This window comes from Ranitomeya imitator, chromosome 1 (assembly GCF_032444005.1).
Source record: "Ranitomeya imitator isolate aRanImi1 chromosome 1, aRanImi1.pri, whole genome shotgun sequence".
NCBI lineage: Eukaryota > Metazoa > Chordata > Amphibia > Anura > Dendrobatidae > Ranitomeya > Ranitomeya imitator.
The window spans coordinates 1,188,200,451-1,188,220,741 of record NC_091282.1 but is presented as its reverse complement, the minus strand read 5'-3'; the positions used below and the strand labels follow the sequence as shown (position 1 = coordinate 1,188,220,741).

At 44.1% G+C, this 20,291-nt stretch overlaps 1 protein-coding gene across 5 annotated transcripts in view; it reads left to right on the top strand.

Moving 5' to 3' along the window:
* WFS1 (wolframin ER transmembrane glycoprotein) overlaps positions 1-20,291 on the top strand; it is a 54,861-nt gene that overhangs the window by 11,683 nt on the left and 22,887 nt on the right. For 4 of the 5 annotated variants that reach the window (XM_069744807.1, XM_069744808.1, XM_069744810.1 and 1 more), the window contains exons 3-6: positions 13,474-13,556; positions 15,354-15,498; positions 15,746-15,916; positions 16,762-16,842. In XM_069744807.1, the coding sequence (XP_069600908.1) occupies positions 13,474-13,556; positions 15,354-15,498; positions 15,746-15,916; positions 16,762-16,842 (480 nt within the window). Of the gene's footprint in view, positions 1-6,249; positions 6,316-13,473; positions 13,557-15,353; positions 15,499-15,745; positions 15,917-16,761; positions 16,843-20,291 lie in introns of those variants that run through there. The other variant, XM_069744811.1, reaches the window with a different exon arrangement.

The following is a 20,291-nucleotide window of genomic DNA, read 5'->3' as shown; positions in this document are numbered from 1 at the left end:
TAGTCCGGTGAGGTGTTCGCTGCCGTCCTGGTCCGCCTGTCGGCTTGGCGCCGCTGCCGCGTCCGGAAGGGGCGTGTCCGGATGACGCGGCGAGCGGCACGGCCGGATGACGCGGCTGGGCATGCGCAGTAGCGTCGTTTCAGGCTAATGGCGGCGCCCAGCTGCGGGGACAGTCGGGGCTTCGGGGAGGCGCAGCGCAGTGGCGGACGAGCGATTACCACCTGGGATTCCCTGCTGGCCCCCATCCGGGGGCGGTACCTTGGGGGCATTATTTAATGCTGCAAGCTTGGATGGCTGGTGTTCCTTGCCCATTCCATAATGGAGTCGCCAGAAGGAACTAACGGCAGCCAGCAGCAGCAGGAGCAGCAGCAGCAACACCAGCAGTCAGATAAGCCTCGAAGAAGCTCCCATCGTCGGTCTAGTGGCAGTAGCCGCACTGGTGGAGCTAAGGAGGCTCGAGTTTCTATACCAAAGTCCTCAAGCCGTAAGAATTTGCCGGCTACGAAGGACCCCCCATCTACGGTACCACTCATTACTGGACGGGGTAAGTGATCTTCGTGAAAGTTCACTTAGTGATGGTTGTATTCCCCTTGTTTTTTCCCTCTATCCTTACTAGGGGAGGAAAAGTTCGTCCAAAGCCAAACATAGGCAGTGTGCCGAATGCGCAGAGCCGCTTCCGGATGGGCATTTGAAAAAGTTGTGCAAAATATGTATCCAACGCCTGCTGGAGGAGGAGGCGCCTGATCTGACCTCTACAATAAGAGAGATGGTTAGACAGGAAATTAAAAGTTCCGTGAGATCCAAGTCTCGGGGAACGGAAGTTAAAAAATCATCCCCTTTATCTGATGTAAATTCGAACTCGGGTGAGCTGAGCTCAGGGTCCCTCCCGTCTACTTCCTCCTCTGAGGATCTAGAGTCCAGTCGAGCCTGTTTGTCCCTGGATAGGGTTAACCATCTAGTTAAAGCAGTTAACAGCACAATGGGGATAGAAGATACCCAGTCGGAATGTTCCATTCAAGATGTTATGTTCAAAGGTATTGAGAGGAAGTCCCGAAGAGCCTTTCCAGTGATTGACAAAATCAAATCGCTAATCTCAAAGGAATGGAAGAAACCAGAAAGGAATCGGTCGCTTCCACCAGCTTTTAAAAGAAGGTATCCCTTTGAGGAGGAGGCTTCATCCTCATGGGATAATGTTCCGAAACTGGATGCGGCAGTCGCCAAGGCATGCAAGAAAACATCTCTCCCCTTTGACGACTTGGGGAACTTGAAGGACCCATTAGATAGGAAAGCTGATATCTTCCTTAAAGGGGCTTGGGAGACTTCGGCGGGGTCCTTGAGGCCAGCTATAGCAGCCACCTGTACCGCTCGGTCCTTGATGATATGGTTAGGTCACCTCGAAGATCAGCTCAGAGATAAAGTCCCTAGGACGGAAATATTATCCTCTATGCCTATAATCCAGGATGCGGCAGCTTTCCTTTCGGACGCATCAGCAGACTCGGTCAGGTTGGCCGCCAGGTCCTCGGCGTTATCCAACGCAGCCCGGAGAGCGCTATGGATAAAATGCTGGCCAGGGGACTTACAAGCCAGGACGAAATTATGTAGCATTCCCTGTGAAGGAGCTCACTTATTCGGACCGGTCCTAGATGAGCTATTGGAAAAAGCAGGGGATAATAAAAAACTCTTTCCTTTCCTAGGAAGACCCTTCTACAGACGGGACTATAATAGAGGATGGTCTAACCGCAGAAGGCCATATAGAGACTCTAACAGAGAATCTACCAGATACGACAGCAGCAGAAGGAGGGGTAAAGGATTTATTTTTAATCCTTCACGAGATGTTAAGAAACCGCAATGACTGGCGGACCAGGTGGGGGGTAGGCTTTTGGCCTTCTACCCGGCCTGGGTACGGATTACAAACAATCCATGGATCCTAAGCATTGTGGGGAAAGGCCTAACCTTTGACTTCCACCATACTCCTCGGGACAAGTTTATGTTGACACCTGTTCGTTCCTCCTCTACAGAACAGTTGGCGCTGGAGTCTGAGGTCCGGGAACTTCAACGGAAGAAAGTTCTAATTAGAGTCCCTACGGGAGAGGAAGGTAGGGGGTTTTATTCCCCTCTGTTCCTGGTCAAAAAACCTGACGGTTCATATCGCACCATTATCAATTTGAAAGGCCTGAACAATTTTTTGTTGATACCCTCCTTCAAGATGGAGTCGGTAAAGACCAAAGCGTTTGATACCGTGCCGCACAAGAGGTTGGTACACAAAATGAGAATGCTTGGTCTGGGGGAAAATGTGTGTAAATGGGTTAGTAACTGGCTTAGTGATAGAAAGCAGAGGGTGGTTATAAATGGTATAGTCTCTAACTGGGTCGCTGTGACCAGTGGGGTACCGCAGGGGTCAGTATTGGGACCTGTTCTCTTCAACATATTCATTAATGATCTGGTAGAAGGTTTACACAGTAAAATATCGATATTTGCAGATGATACAAAACTATGTAAAGCAGTTAATACAAGAGAAGATAGTATTCTGCTACAGATGGATCTGGATAAGTTGGAAACTTGGGCTGAAAGGTGGCAGATGAGGTTTAACAATGATAAATGTAAGGTTATACACATGGGAAGAGGGAATCAATATCACCATTACACACTGAACGGGAAACCACTGGGTAAATCTGACAGGGAGAAGGACTTGGGGATCCTAGTTAATGATAAACTTACCTGGAGCAGCCAGTGCCAGGCAGCAGCTGCCAAGGCAAACAGGATCATGGGGTGCATTAAAAGAGGTCTGGATACACATGATGAGAGCATTATACTGCCTCTGTACAAATCCCTAGTTAGACCGCACATGGAGTACTGTGTCCAGTTTTGGGCACCGGTGCTCAGGAAGGATATAATGGAACTAGAGAGAGTACAAAGGAGGGCAACAAAATTAATAAAGGGGATGGGAGAACTACAATACCCAGATAGATTAGCGAAATTAGGATTATTTAGTCTAGAAAAAAGACGACTGAGGGGCGATCTAATAACCATGTATAAGTATATAAGGGGACAATACAAATATCTCGCTGAGGATCTGTTTATACCAAGGAAGGTGACGGGCACAAGGGGGCATTCTTTGCGTCTGGAGGAGAGAAGGTTTTTCCACCAACATAGAAGAGGATTCTTTACTGTTAGGGCAGTGAGAATCTGGAATTGCTTGCCTGAGGAGGTGGTGATGGCGAACTCAGTCGAGGGGTTCAAGAGAGGCCTGGATGTCTTCCTGGAGCAGAACAATATTGTATCATACAATTATTAGGTTCTGTAGAAGGACGTAGATCTGGGTATTTATTATGATGGAATATAGGCTGAACTGGATGGACAAATGTCTTTTTTCGGCCTTACTAACTATGTTACTATGTTACTATGTTAAGACAGCAATAAAATTACTCTTTAACCATTATTTTATGGTTGTCTTAGATCTCAAAGACGCCTACTACCATGTTCCAATACATGTAGATCATCAGAGGTTTCTTAGGGTGGCAGTTTCACTAGCCGGCACGATAGAACATTTTCAGTATCAGGCACTTCCCTTCGGAGTCACTATTGCACCCCGGGTGTTCACAAAAATCATGGTGGAGGTTATGGCGCACTTGCATGAACAAGACATATTAGTAATCCCATACCTGGATGATTTGCTAATTGTGGGTCACTCAGTCACATTGCAAAGACCAACTACAGAAGGTCATGACAGCTTTACACGAGTTGGGCTGGATAATCAATTTCAAAAAGTCGCGTCTTCAGCCCCTAAAAGTACAAGAGTTCCTGGGATATATTATAGACTCTAGTCAGCAGGAATGTCGCCTGCCGGACGCAAAGGTTGCTAAGGTTGAACGATTGGTCACCAGGGCAATTGGTAATCCCTTAGTATCGGTCAGAAGTGCGATGTCTCTCTTAGGTTCTCTTACGTCCTGTATCCCGGCGGTTCTCTGGGCCCAGTTCCACACAAGGGCTCTACAGTGGGACGTTCTACACAATTCCCGTCGTCTAAAAACTCACCTCGATAGTAAATTTACACTTTCTGCGGAGACTACACATTCCATTGTTTGGTGGACTCACACTTCGAATCTACGCAGGGGGGTCCCTTGGATAAATCATGTATCTAGGGTATTGACTATGGACGCTAGCCCTAAGGGATGGGGGGCTCACTTAAGGGAGGATTGGGTTCAGGGGCTATGGCCTCAGTCTGAACAGGACTCTTCCTCCAATCTAAAAGAGCTGTTGGCTGTAAAACATGCCTTAAATAAATTCCTTGTACCCCTACAGGGTCGACACGTCAGGCTATTATCGGACAATCGGGTAACCGTGGCCTACGTTAATCGTCAAGGTGGCACACGATCCAGTTCATTGATGGAGGTTGGAAATCATATCTTTCAGGTGGCCGAAGTACATCTTCTCTCCCTGACGGCGCTTCATATAAAAGGAAGTATCCATACCAAAGCCGACTATCTAAGCCGCAACGAACTCAGACAGGGAGAGTGGTCGCTAAATCCAGCCGTCTTCAAGCAGATCATTCAGTTATGGGGTTGTCCGGAGATAGACCTTTTTGCCAGCAGGGGGAACAAAAAATTACACCAATTCTGCTCCCTAAATCCAAAAGACAACCCATACGCTGTGGACGCTCTGCTGGTATCTTGGCGCTTCAGGCTCGCATATGCTTTTCCCCCTCTAAATCTAATTCCTTTAGTTCTGAGGAAGATTCGGGAGGACAGGGCCCAGGTAATCTTGATAGCCCCATTTTGGCCCAAGATATCTTGGTTTCCTTGGCTGAGGAAGATGTCTGTCTGCCAACCATGGATTCTTCCAGAGCTACCAGACCTGCTCTCCCAAGGGCCAATCCTCCATCCTCAAGTAGCCAACTTACACCTTGCGGCATGGAACTTGAGAGGTCCTTACTAAGGGGAAGGGGATTCTCTCAGAATTTAGTAAATACACTCCTTAAAAGTAGGAAACCCTCTACAACGAACATCTATGTTAGAGTGTGGAGAAAATTTCTATCATATTCAGGGGCTCAGATTGACCAAAAACCATGTATAAATCAGATTCTCGAATTTTTACAAAAAGGCCTAGAGATGGGCTTGGCCACAAGTACTCTTAGAGTTCAGGTGTCAGCTCTGGGGGCATTATACAATCTTAACTTAGCCAGTAATCACAGGATATCTAGGTTTTTTTAAAGCAGTCACTAGGTCCAGGCCAATCATTAAACAAATGTTAGTCCCATGGGATCTAAATCTTGTTCTCTCAGCCCTAACGCAAGCCCAATTCGAGCCTATTGATACCATCCCTGTAAAAATCCTTTCAATCAAAACAGCCCTGTTGGTTGCACTCACATCTGCTAGAAGGGTTAGTGATCTGCAGGCACTCTCCAGACATCCACCATACATGCAGGTTAGGGAGGATAGGGTAATATTGAAACCCGATCCCCTATATCTTCCTAAAATTGCGTCAAAATTCCACAGGGTACAGGAGGTAGTTCTACCCTCATTTTGCTCTAATCCTGCTAATAATAAGGAACGTAAATTTCATTCCTTAGATGTAAGAAGATGCCTCCTTAGATATATTGCAGTTTCAGATGCCTGGAAAAAAGAAAACTCCCTGTTTGTAGCCTATCAAGGAGTGAGGAAGGGTCTTAGAGTATCTAAAACACTCTAGCCAGATGGATTAGGGAGGCGATCTCTCTCGCTTATACAGCAGGTGGCAACGAAGTTCCAGATGGTATAAAGGCACACTCCACGCGGGCCGTAGCATCTTCCTGGGCGGAGAGGTCAGAAGTATCGATCGAAGACATATGTAAGGCGGCCACATGGTCTTCTCCTTCTACCTTTCTTAGACACTACAGATTAGATCTGGGTAGTTCCTCGGACCTTACGTTTGGGAGAAGAGTGCTAGAAGCTATTATCCCCCCCCTAAATCTTTCGTCTCTGAAAGTCTCTCGTTGTGCTGTCATGGCGACTGAATAAATACGTACGCTACTCACCTGGTAGCAGTGTTTTTTCAGGAGCCATGACAGCACTCTTAGATTCCCTACCCTATATTTTTGGATAATTCAACACTGTTGGTTTTTCGTTAAATTCCATGTTCACTTGCATAATAAAATGTATTTATCTTATCTATATGCTGCATCTGTGTTACTAACCAAGGTGGTCCTCTCATGCTCTGGAAACAACTGATGTGGGAGAGAGGTACCGCCCTTTTTATGTCTGTAGGTTTCCTGTCCCTGAAGGGCGGATCCCCTCTCTCGTTGTGCTGTCATGGCTCCTGAAAAAACACTGCTACCAGGTGAGTAGCGTACGTATTTTCTCCGCTGCAGCAGAGCTTTAAATGCTGAGCCCTGTAGAACCCCGCCCACACTACTCATTGGCAGGATTCTGTCAATATACTATCAGTGGGGGGAAGGGGCGGGATTGGACTAGGAGTCACGGGACACCTAGTCATGTAGTGATAAAATCAGCGTTTTATCAGCAAGAGATTATTAAATCAATAACAATAGTGACACATTGTTGGAATCAGGTTCTCTGTCCCTACATCCTGCCGCTCTCAGATTATATAGCAAAAACCTGATGTCAGATTCCCCTTAATGTTCATTTTGTTCTGTGTGCACGGCACATTCTTAAGCCCAACTAAGCAGGTCAGTAAACGACCACTGGTCAGCATGTATTTGGCAATCGGAGGTCATATAACTTCTGCAGTCAGCCCCAGTAAATTGGTCACTTGCTGTGTGGTTTTACGTTTTCTTCTCTGGTGTCAATCAATTCTGTCTTGACTGTTGGTAATAAATGAGGTTATAAAGAGGCAGGCCCAAATTATTTTTTTATGCACCCACCGAAAGTGGTATTAAAATAAACTGACAATATGCTAAAATGATAAAATTCAATAAATATCCAACTAGATATTGTCTCGGCCTTATTATACATACCTGTGCCCCATTTTTTTCATACACCAACATGTAAAGGTGTGTTTTTTTTTTTTTTTTTGTTTTTTTTCAATTGGACTTCTTGCTTGTTTTGTCAGATACCAAATCAAAGAGTATTCCTGGTTGGAGCAATCTTTTAACTTTTTAGATCAGCGGCATCCATTATTTTGGGACTCCCAACTGTGCTCTTCCATATGGAGTGGCAGTGCACACGCTCGACCGCTTCTCCAATCATTTCCCGTGGGGCTGCCGAAGAAAGAGTTCAGCCCCTTATGGAGTGAATATGAATGAAGCGGCGGTCGAGCGAGCGCACTGCCACTCCTTTCTAAGGTGGTAAAGTGTCCAGTTCTGGCCACCAATAGTGGTCGCAGCTGGTGGACCCCACTTGATATATATATAAAGATTATCACCTATTATTTTGGCAGCAGTTTCTCTGAGAACGAAAGGATTGGCTTTTTTCCCCGCACCTCCCCAGCATCATCTGGCGGGGGAGAGTCTTGAGCCCCCATACACATTTAGATGGTAAATCTCATGTCTATGGGAATGGTAGCCCCCCTGAAGCGCAGATGTAAGGGGGGTCTCATGGTAACACAGACGCTAGCTTAATTTTATATGGATATTGGGTTTCTTTTGTTTTGGTTTTTGAGTTAATCCCTTCATATGAGGCAAGGTCAAGCAGTAAGCTGTGGAGTCCAAGAGCAGGTCATTTCCGGTTTTAGCTGGTGGTTTTTGGCGCTTTTTTTCATGTTTTTGATTGGCTGCTTTGAAAAAGAGCGGGAAGAGAAAAGGTATAAAAATCTGAGGCGCTGCCAGTTATCTCGTCATCCTGTCAGAAGAACGAAGATCCCTCCCTCCCCCTTTTAACCCCTTTACCCCCAAGGGTGGTTTGCACGTTAATGACCAGGCCAATTTTTACAATTCTGACCACTGTCCCTTTGTGAGGTTATAACTCTGGAACGCTTCAACGGATCCTGGTGATTCTGACAATGTTTTCTCGTGACATATTGTACTTCATGACAATGGTAAAATTTCTTTGATATTACCTGCGTTTATTTGTGAAAAAAACGGAAATATGGCGAAAATTTTGAAAATTTCGCAATTTTCCAACTTTGAATTTTTATGCAATTAAATCACAGAGATATGTCACACAAAATACTTAATAAGTAACATTTCCCACATGTCTACTTTACATCAGCACAATTTTGGAACCAACATTTTTTTTTTGTTAGGGAGTTATAAGGGTTAAAAGTTGACCAGCAATTTCTCATTTCTACAACACCATTTTATTTTAGGGACCACATCTCATTGGAAGTCATTTTGAGGGGTCTATATGATAGAAAATACCCAAGTGTGACACCATTCTAAAAACTACACCCCTCAAGGTGCTCAAAACCATATTCAAGAAGTTTATTAACCCTTCTGGTGCTTCACAGGAATTTTTTGAATGTTTAACCCCTTCATGACCAGGGGATTTTTCGTTTTTCCGTGTTCGTTTTTCGCTCCCCTCCTTCCCAGAGCCATAACTTTTTTATTTTTCCGTCAATTTGGCCATGTGAGGGCTTATTTTTTGCGGGACGAGTTGTACTTTTGAAAGACATCATTGGTTTTAGCATGTCGTGTACTAGAAAACGGGAAAAAAATTCCAAGTGCGGTGAAATTGCAAAAAAAGTGCAATCCCACACTTGTTTTTTGTTTGGCTTTTTTGCTAGGTTCACTAAATGCTAAAACTGACCTGCCATTATGATTCTCCAGGTCATTACGAGTTCATAGACACCAAACATGACTAGGTTATTTTTTATCTAAGTGGTGAAAAAAAATTCCAAACTTTGCTAAAAAAAAAAAAAATTGCGCCATTTTCCGATACTCGTAGCGTCTCCATTTTTCGTGATCTGGGGTCGGTTGAGGGCTTATTTTTTGCGTGCCGAGATGACGTTTTTAATGATAGCATTTCGGTGCAGATACGTTCTTTTGATCGCCCGTTATTGCATTTTAATGCAATGTCGCGGCGACCAAAAAAACGTAATTCTAGCGTTTCAAATTTTTTTCCCGCTACGCTGTTTAGCGATCAGGTTAATACTTTTTTTTAATTGATAGATCGGGCGATTCTGAGCGCGGCGATACCAAATATGTGTAGATTTGATATTTTTTTTATTGATTTATTTTGATTGGGGCGAAAGGGGGGTGATTTAAACTTTTATGTTTTTTTTATTTTTTTCACATTTTTTTTTAAACTTTTTTTTACTTTTGCCATGCTTCAATAGCCTCCATGAGAGGCTAGAAGCAGGCATAGTACGATCGGCTCTGCTACATAGCAGCGATCTGCTGATCGCTGCTATGTAGCAGAATTGCACGTGTGCTGTGAGCGCCGACCACAGGGTGGCGCTCACAGCGACGGGCAATCAGTAACCATAGAGGTCTCAAGGACCTCTATGGTTACCATTCACAAGCATCGCCGACCCCCGATCATGTGACGGGGGTCGGCGATGACGTCATTTCCGGCCGCCCGGCCGGAAGCGGTAGTTAAATGCCGCTGTCTGCGTTTGACAGCGGCATTTAACTAGTTAATAGGTGCGGGCAGATCGCGATTCTGCCCGCGCCTATTACGGGCACATGTCAGCTGTTCAAAACAGCTGACATGTCCCGGCTTTGGTGCGGGCTCACCGCGGAGCCCTGCATCAAAGCAGGGGAGCCGGCATCGGACGGTATAGTACGTCCGATGCCGGTAAGGGGTTAAATAAAAATGAACATTTAACTTTTTTTCACAAAAAATTTAATTCAGCTCCAATTTGTTTAATTTTACCAAGGGTAACAGGAGAAAATAGACCCCAAACATTGTTGTACAATTTGTCCTGAGCACGACAATACCCCACATGTGGGGGTAAACCACTGTTTGGGCGCATGGCAGAGCTCGGAAGCGAAGGAGCGCCATTTGACTTTTCAATGCAAACTTGACTGGAATTGAGATGGGACGCCATGTTTCGTTTGGAGAGCCCCTGATGTGCCTAAACATTGAAACCCCCCACAAGTGACACCATTTTGGAAAGTAGACCCCTTAAGGAACTTATCTAGATGTGTGGTGAGCACTTTGACCCACCAAGTGCTTCACAGAAGTTTATAATGCAGAGCCGTAAAAATAAAACAAAAAATTTTTCCCACAAAAATTATTTTTTTAGCCACCAGTTTTGTATTTTCCCGAGGGTAACAGGAGAAAGTGGACCCCAAAATTTGTGGCCCAATTTGTCCTGAGTGCGATGATACACCATATGTGGGGGGAACCACTGTTTGGGCGCATGGGAGGGTTCGGAAGGGAAGGAGTGCCATTTGAATGCAGACTTAGATGGAATGGTCTGCAGGTGTCACATTGCGTTTGCAGAGCCCCTAATGTACCTAAACAGTAGAAACCCCCCACAAGTGACACCATTTTGGAAAGTAGACCCCCTAAGGAACTCATCTAGATGTGTTGTGAGAGCTTTGAACCCCCAAGTGTTTCACTACAGTTTATAACGCAGAGCCGTGAAAATAAAAAATCTTTTTTTTTCCCACAAAAATTATTTTTTAGCCCCCAGTTTTGTATTTTCCCAAGGGTAACAGGAGAAATTGGACCCCAAAAGTTGTTGTCCTATTTGTCCTGAGTATGCTGATACCCCATATGTTGGGGTAAACCCCTGTTTGGGCACACGGGAGAGCTCGGAAGGGAAGGAGCACGGTCTTACTTTTTCAACGCAGAATTGGCTGGAATTGAGATCGGACGCCATGTCGCGTTTGGAGAGCCCCTGATGTGCCTAAACAGTGGAAACCCCCCAATTATAACTGAAACCCTAATCCAAACACACCCCTAACCCTAATCCCAACAGTAACCCTAATCCCAACAGTAACCCTAACCACACCTCTAACCCTGACACACACCTAACCCTAATCCAACCCTATTCCCAACTGTAAATGTAATCTAAACCCTAACCGTAACTTTAGCCCCAACCCTAACTGTAGCCTTAACCCTAGCCCCAACCCTAACTTTAGCCCCGACCCAAACTGTAGCCCTAACCCTATCCCTAACCATAGCCCTAACCCTAACTTTAGCCCCAACCCTAACTGTAGCCTTAACCCTAGCCCTAACCCTAGCCCAAACCCTAACCCTAGCCCTAACCCTAACCCTAATGGAAAAATGGAAATAAATAAATTTTTTTAATTTTTCCCTAACTAAGGGGGTGATGAAGGGGGGTTTGATTTACTTTTATAGCGGGTTTTTTAGCGGATTTTTATGATTGGCTGCCGTCACACATTGAAAGACGCTTTTTATTGCAAAAAATATTTTTTGCGTTACCACATTTTGAGAGCTATAATTTTTCCATATTTTGGTTCACAGAGTCATGTGGTGTCTTGTTTTTTGCGGGACGAGTTGACGTTTTTATTGGTAACATTTTCGGGCACGTTACATTTTTTGATCGCTTTTTATTCCGATTTTTGCGAGGCAGAATGACCAAAAACCAGCTATTCATGAATTTCTTTTGGGGGAGGCGTTTATACCGTTCCGCGTTTGGTAAAATTGATAAAGCAGTTTTATTCTTCAGGTCAGTACGATTACAGCGACACCTCATTTATATCATTCTTTTATGTTTTGGCGCTTTTATACGATAAAAACTATTTTATAGAAAAAATAATTATTTTTGCATCGCTTTATTCTCAGGACTATAACTTTTTTTTTTTTGCTGATGATGCTGTATGGCGGCTCGTTTTTTGCGGGACAATATGACGCTTTCAGCGGTATCATGGTTATTTATATCTGTCTTTTTGATCGCGTGTTATTCCACTTTTTGTTCGGCGGTATGATAATAAAGCGTTGTTTTTTGCCTCGTTGTTTTTTTTTTTTTTCTTACGGTGTTTACTGAAGGGGTTAACTAGTGGGCCAGTTTTATAGGTCGGGTCGTTACGGACGCGGCGATACTAAATATGTGTACTTTTATTGTTTTTTTTTTTTTTATTTAGATAAAGAAATGTATTTATGGGAATAATATATATATTTTTTTTTCATTATTTAGGAATATTTTTTTTATTTTTTTTTACACATTTTGAATTTTTTTTTTTTTAACTTTTTTACATTGTCCCAGGGGGGGACATCACAGATCAGTGATCTGACAGTTTGCACAGCACTCTGTCAGATCACTGATCTGACTTACAGTGCTGCAGGCTTCACAGTGCCTGCTCTGAGCAGGCTCTGTGAAGCCACCTCCCTCCTGCAGGACCCGGATCCGCGGCCATCTTGGATCCGGGGCTGGAGGAAGCAGGGAGGGAGGTGAGACCCTCGCAGCAACGCGATCACATTGCGTTGCTGCGGGGGGCTCAGGGAAGCCCGCAGGGAGCCCCCTCCCTGCGGGAAGCTTCCCTATACCGCCGGCACATCGCGATCATCTTTGATCGCGGTGTGCCAGGGGTTAATGTGCCGGGGGCGGTCCGTGACCGCTCCTGGCACATAGTGCCGGATGTCAGCTGCGATAAACAGCTGACACCCGGCCGCGATCGGCGGTGCTCCCCCCGTGAGCGCCGCCGATCGCGCTGGACGTACTATCCCGTCCGTGGTCATGGGGGCCCACCCCACCTCGACGGGATAGTACGTCCCATGTCAGAAAGGGGTTAATGTTTATCTCCTTTGTCGTGTTGTATTATTTGAGGGAAAAATCGCCCAGTTTTCTGGGTGGATTGGTTTAGTATTGCGATTAATTTATCGGTTATTCATTTATTAAATATTTTAATCGACTTTTCAGTTACCCTAAATAAACATGACGGCCATTATTCTTCCACGCTTTTGTGTCTTGTTTTTTTACTATTTTATCTATGGTTTTTGCGTTACCACGTGCTGCAAAACGCTAACTGGGTAACTAATATCCAAGTACAGTGGCGTGTAAAAGTTTGGGCACCCCTGGATAAAATTACTGTTATTGTGAACAGTTAAGCAAGTTGAAGATTACGTGATCGCTAAAAGGCCTAAAGATAAAGATGACACATTTCCTTTGTATTTTTGATTAAAAAAAAATGTCATTATCATCGTTGGGAAAGGCCGGGTGATGCAAATTTGCAGCTTTATAAATACCCAGCCCTCTCTAACCTTGTGCCAAAAAACATCAGCCATGGATTCTTCTAAGCCGCGGCCTAGCACTCTGACAATGGTGGAGGCCCATATCGTGTGACAGTGTCCATATACATGCTAGTGTCATACATTGACGCCATGATACCATACCGTGCCCAACCCTCCTGTACATTTCCATTATTACTATACAAAAAGTTTGTCATGAAGGTTCCTTTTCACAACCGTGTGGGGAATCTACAACCGTAACCAAAATCCATGAACGTCCTACCGGACCTGGGGGCTAATATGTGGGGACTCGGTGGATTCATCCCCTCTGCAGCATGACACACTGATTATTGAAGTTAGTTCTCCTTTTTTTTTTTTTTTTTAATTTGAAAGCAAACAAAAACTAATGAAATGCAAATATAATAGTTTTAGGGTTTTTTTTTTTTTCCTGTTGCAGAAACCATGAACGAGGATCATGAAGTGACTTTTCAGGAACTGCTGGAAAAAGCCAAAGCTGGGGAGGCAAAAGCCCAGAGCGAGGTAACAACAATAGCCTGTGGGACTGTAATAACTGGAGCCAGATAATTCCGTGCCGCAACTCTGTCTGATAGTCACACTGTGTATATGGCACCTGACCTGAAAACCCTGACACATGGGATGGAGATCGTGTTCTTATTGTCTCCTCTAATTCCTGAAGATCAGTGTAAAAAGTCAGCATTTAACGTTTTATCAGAGGGTCAGGCATTCAGGATGCTGCATTACACCACATCGTAGTAATAATTTTTTCTGGGGCCAGTATGATGATTTTCCATGGGCCAAATGTACAGAGCTTTCCTCTTGGGAGACGAGAATAGATAGATAGATAGATAGATATAGTGAAAAAATTGTATATAGATACACACACACACACACACACACACACACACACACACACACACACACACACACACACATATATATATTCTCTATCATCCGACACACTGACTCCGGATTGGCCCTATAATCGCATGTGCACAAGGCCCAAACCTGTTCACAGAGCCGCCACCATCTATGTACGTTGTGTTACTTTTTTTTTTATGGTTGTGAACAGTTTATTATGACTAGGGTGTGTTACGTTACTCCATGATACTCTGGTGATTTTTCATGAGCCGGTTACATTCCACATAACAATAATGCATTGGGCACAGCCAGCTTCATGTTTTGGGCAACCTCTGCATTTTTTTTATCCCCCCCATGTGCCTTGATAGTACTACAGTGTATATTATAAAGTGGCAGAAGTTTATACTTATTTGCTCTTATCACTGTGAGGCTGAGTAAATCACTTCAGCTGCCTTGTCCTCGATAACACTTTCTCCCGAGCAAACCAGATCATCACTGCAAAGGAGTAGGGCAATATTTTGTGTCTGGTGAAATTCAGTTGGATTTAGTTATTTTTAATGCCAAGGAATTACTTTGTAGTGAAAAACAAAATTTGTCAGTCTCAAAACTTTTGGCTAGGACTAGCTTTACATACTTCCAGTATGTCCTTCACGTAAAGGGTGGAATCTGCTTTCACAACAGAACCTACGCAAAGTTACTGCTGAAAGTCATTCCTATAAACCAATTTATGGCGATATTATTAACCTTTTATAACGTTTCTGACCCGATGTTCAGACCCATCTTACATGTACTACTTGTCCTCTGGTGACTCTTACCAGCGCTGCTTGTTAATGCCGCGGCACGTCTGTGACCATCTCGGGTTCCTCTCGCCACTTCCTTCAGTCCTTCTCGTATGTCGTAAGTCACACAAGTCACATTTCATGTCCCTCATGATGACCTTTACTATAGCCATCCCATTAATATAAGGTGCGTCGTCCTTGAAATTCTAAAACCTGTGGTCTTATAAATGTTGTCCTTAACCTGTATAGTGGCGACCAGCTCCATACCAAACATTAAACGGGGCCCCCTATTATTGGGGTTTTTACATCCAGTACAAAAGTGATTTGTGTGTGTGTTTCTCCATTTTGTGACTATATACGGTACATTATCTATTTGTTGGATATTATATATGTGCCTCATGTTTAGGTGTCCACATGTGATCAGGACAGATTTAGCGTGGTTAGCCTAAAATTACTATGTTCCTACTCTTCACACCTGACATCAGATTGGGGGGACATGTTAAGTTTTGTTATTCCTGATCCTTTGTTCCTAGAGAGTCATCTCCCCATTGAAAACAAATTTCTTTTTATTTTTGTCATGATGGTGTAAACATTTTTTTTTAAAAATGCATAGCGTTCGCAACTGAAGTTATCCTTTTATAATTGCTAGATAATTTATCTAATTTTCATTTTATTACAGCTAGGAAAATACTACTTGAAGCTTGCTGAAGAGCAGGACGAAGAAGTGAACAGTTGTGCCGCAGTGGACTGGCTTATCCAGGCCGCCAAGCAAGGGCGAAGGGATGCGGTGAAGCTTCTGCGGAGATGTTTAGCAGACAGAAGAGGTGAGCGGCCGCTACAAACTAAGCTTACATGGACCTTGTGAAAAGAAAAATGAAAAATAATTTTTTTTTTATATATTTTGTCTGCTGACAGATTTGTGGGGAGCAATTTAATTCTCCATTTCTGCCAGCTCTTCTTCCTTCTCGCAAAGTGAAATACGGTGTCAGAAGCAGGACATTTCTCACTCTCTGTAGGACACGGACCACTACAACAATATTCCACTGTCCCCCCCACAATTATATTTTCCAGGAATCACGAATGAGAATGAGAGCGAGGTGAATAAACTCTCCACGGAGACGGATCTGGAGAGGGCCGTCAGAAAGGCCGCCCTGGTGATGTACTGGAGGCTGAACCCTAAGAAGAAGAAGCAGCTTTCTGTGTCTGAGCTGCTGGAGAACGTCGGCCAGGTTAACGCCGAAGGTCTGAAAATAAGACTTGTTTAACCCTTTAATGAAGTGGTGTGGGCAGATGGCAGATACTCCCTGCCTTACTGTGCATGTGGCGTATGTGTAGAGCAGCGGAGCACGGGCGGCATTTTGGGGAGGACGGAGATGACTTGCCCTGGTGTTGGGGTAAATAAGTTTAGACCACCGCGAGGGGGCAAGAAACGAATCAGAACTATTATGGCATGATTGGTCTTTGTTGACAGGCTGCAGCGGTGACCTTGCAATTGCAGCCAATCACTGAGCACCTTGGAGACACAAGCTGCTGAGCCCAGTGATTGGCTGTAGCGGTAACCCACTCTGTAGGCATTTCACCAAAACCTCGGGCAGCGGTGAGGAGGCAGCGCTGGACCTGGGGAGAGTGAGTGTAGATGAGTTTTTGTTTTTTCTTTGTCTGGAAGCCTATGTTGACTGTTGCCAAATTCAGGATTCCTAGTGACTTTGCCCTTATCTAGGCCTAGAGCGTCCTGTGGCTTATGAGGGTGGATGGCGGTGCAGCGAGCCACCGGATACTGTGCCCACATGCAGTATTCGATGGTATCGTGATTCCCGATTTACCCGGGACACACTATAGGTCAATGAGTTGCTGTCTTGCTTCCTTGACTATTTTATTTAAGCGTTAGTATACCAGAATCGTAACTTGAACCTGTAATGAACGTACTACAATGCTCAGCATGATCACCATTTGAAGATCATATTTCAAACCCACTTAATAGTTAGACGTTTTTGATCCGGAGTTCCCAGGTCTAGTAGTAGATGAACGTTGCATTAATTGATTGGCATCCGTTACTTATGATTTCTCATTTGCTTTTGATCTTGCAGATGGAGAGCAACAGCCTGGACCCATCCCAAAATCCGCCCAGAAGGAGCGTCGGGTACTGGAACGCTTGGTTAGCAGTGAATGTGAGTATTGCCACCTTTTTCATTAACTCCTTCACGACGTGTGATAATGTCGGGTGCCTGTGTATGGAGCGGGCTCAGGAGCGGCGCATGCATCGTACCTGTGACACATAGCCAGCATTTTCCAGTAACAGCAGTGACCGGAGCTGTGCACTAATTGCTGCCATTTAACCATTGACATGCCTCTGTCAATCACTGATTGCAATGCTTTTAATGTAAAGTATAAGAAAAGTGTTTTCAGCCAAGTATGTATGACTCTGAAATCCTGAGTCCTTAGAGAGATACATACTTTAAAAGCTGAAAACACATGGGCTACTTGCACATTGAACAAGTCTGTAGGAACCTGTTCACACCACCAAAAAACTTGAAGACACAAAAGAGCACAGTGAGGTCAAAAATACTCTGTTGTAAAAAAAAAAAAAATCACAGTAAAAAGCAAATGCTAGTCAAAAGATGTAAAGAAAACAGGGTATTTAGTTGATACTTTTTTTTGCAAAAAAATGTATACTAAGCTGCTCCAGCAATTGTCAAGGTATACCCTTATAGAGCAGTCCTACCTAATGGATATAATCCCTATCTGATGTATTTAAAACCTGATCATGCAAATGACCCACAGCATTTAAGCTGTTCCATCCTGCATGTCCACATGGATATACCTTCTCTGAACCCTTCTTATACAGGTACTATACAGATGATCAGGTTTTAAATACATCAGATAGGAATTATATACATTAGATAGGACTGCTCTATATGGGTATACCTTGACGATTGGTGGAGCAGCTTAGTATACATTTTTTTGCAAAAAAAAAAAACGTATCAACTAAATACCCTGTTTTCTTTACATCTTTTGACTAGCACTTGCTTATTACTGTTTATTTATTTATTTATTTTACAACAGAGTATTTTTGACCTCACTGTGCTCTTTTGTGTCTTCATACTTTAAAAGCTGCCAGGGACTGAGCCGCACAGGAGACTAGTCGGACTGCGGCTTCCAGGAGGCTTCTCTCCATCCCCCACCCCTTAGAGGAACTCTCTGATCAATACCTAATGGGAACGCTTCTAGAAAGCTTGGTTGGAATTAGATCCTCTGCTGAATATCTAGCTCTAATTGTGGAATACCTTTCGTTTTGATTGTTTTTTTTTCCTCCAAATGTTTGGAGGAAAATGGGGGGTGCGTCTTTATAATCCAAATGTAGCTTACCCAGGGGCGCCTGTGGTGGAGCAGGGTCACTGCTGCAGGAGTGGGACGATCCTGCCGGCCCCGGGCTGGGATGAGGGGGTGTTCAGCGGTGCAAGGCTGCGGCGGGCCCCGGGCTTTCACAAAATGTCAGCAGCGTCCCTGCAATTTCCATTGTTTTTCACTGTGATAGACTTCGAGAAAATGGCCGCTGGAGGCAGCACATGCACAGAAATATCAATATATGTGTGTGTGGTATCATCGTAATTCTACTTGCCTGAGAAATCATTTTGCCAGGTAATTTTTTTTTTCTCTCTTTTTAATTTTGCCATTTCACCGCTCTTTTTTTTTTTTTTTTTTTTTTTTTTTTAAATAAAAATAAAATATTACCTCAATTTTTTTCAGTACCTGTTATGTTTTAAAATTACTGGTATCATTCAAAATTACAATGTGTCTCGCCAAAAAGAACAAAACCTCATACAACTATGTATGCAGGAAAAAAAGTGATGGCACTGGGAAGGGAAGGAAAAAAACAGAAGCGCAAATCATAGCCAGTCATGAAGGAGTTGGCAATAAAATAACTGTGGTGTTCTCTTAAAGCATATGGCGTTTACGGAGGGGGATTTTCCAATCAAGACCCCCCCCATGTTTTAGAGCTGTGAGTGTTTTTTTTTTTTTTTTTTTTTTTTTTTTTAAAGCTTTAGTTTTTAAGCTTGATAAATGCATAAATGTGACTAAAAAATATAACGTTAAACACCAGTTAGATCTTCCTATGTTCAGGTGAAAAAGTGAAATTGTAGTAGGAAAGAAAGTCCATCTGGCCAAATACTTGTAGATGTTAATATGAAACAGACAAGTTATTATGACAGTAGGCTCCTTCGCAACCACAATGATAAACGGTCACCAGTTAACAGAGGAAACAGAGGAACAATAAACCGGGAGGTGAACGGTGGCTGTAAGCGGGAGATGCTGTATATACGCCGAGTTTTTCAGAACGTGTTTTTTGTGCTGAAAATGCCCCCCTCGGCTTGTACATGAGTCATTGTCCCAGAGCAGGCAGTTAGAGACAGGAGCCGGCGGCTGTGGCTAAAGTCTGTGCCCGCTGCTAAAGATAAATGAATATTCACTGCACTGGCAGTAAATATTCATTTCTCTTATAGCGCGTACAGTGACAGCTGCAGCCGCCGGTTTCCAGCACACATCCTACTTACCTTCCTGCGCGCCCTTGCTGCATCTCGTTCCGTGCCAGCAGCTCTTCCGGCTGAGCGATCACGTGTCCTCTGCTCATTAAGGTAACGAATATTCACCTCTCTCCGCGTCCATAGGCGTGGAGTGAATATGCATTGCCTTAATGTGCGGGACACGTGATCGCTCGGCCGGAAGAGCTGCTGGCACGGAACGAGATGCAGCAAGGGCATGCAGGGAAAGAAAGTAGGATGTGTGCTGGAAACCGGCGGCTGCAGCTGTCACTGTACGCGCTATAAGAGAAATGAATATTCACTGCCAGTGCAGTGAATATTCATTTATCTTTAGCAGCGGGCACAGACTTTAGCCACAGCCGCCGGCTCCTGTCTCTAACTCCCTGCTCTGGGACAATGACTCATGTACAAGCCGAGGGGGGCATTTTCAGCACAAAAAACACGTTCTGAAAAACTCGGCGGATATACGGCGTTTTCTATTCATTTTTTTTCTTTTACACTGTTTTCCGTTCTGATTAATTTATTTTGGTAAGACATTTCTGAACACGGCAATGCCAAATGTGTTTATTTTATTTGCAATGGGGAAATGCACGGGGGCCTTCTGCAGATGTTATCCCAGTCGCCCATTGGGTGGCCTTGCCACATGATTTTGGGGGGCGCCAATGGGTGGCTGAAATGATGCGCTTCCGGCTGGCATGTGTTAAGTTGCTTTGTCAGAGATTGACAGCGGGTTTTAACTGGTTAACAGCCGTGGGTGGAACTCTGATCCACCCGCTGCTGTTAAAGGCACATGACAGCTGATTAAATTGGCTGTCCATTCCTTTCCACTTCTCAAAAGTACTAGTTGATTATTGGGACCGAACATCCCTAGGAATGCTAGTTTCCTGACAATAGTAAAGTGTAAACAGGCGGCCAATCGCCTTCTGAACGAGCAAAACTATCATTAGTTAGATGAAATTATTTTTTTATGCTTGGTTAAATATTATTCTCTGCAGCACATCGTCTGTGTAATCAGGACTTCTGCTGCCGAGAACAGTAAGTGCGTGCACAGAACGATCTATTAGTGACTGTTCTGT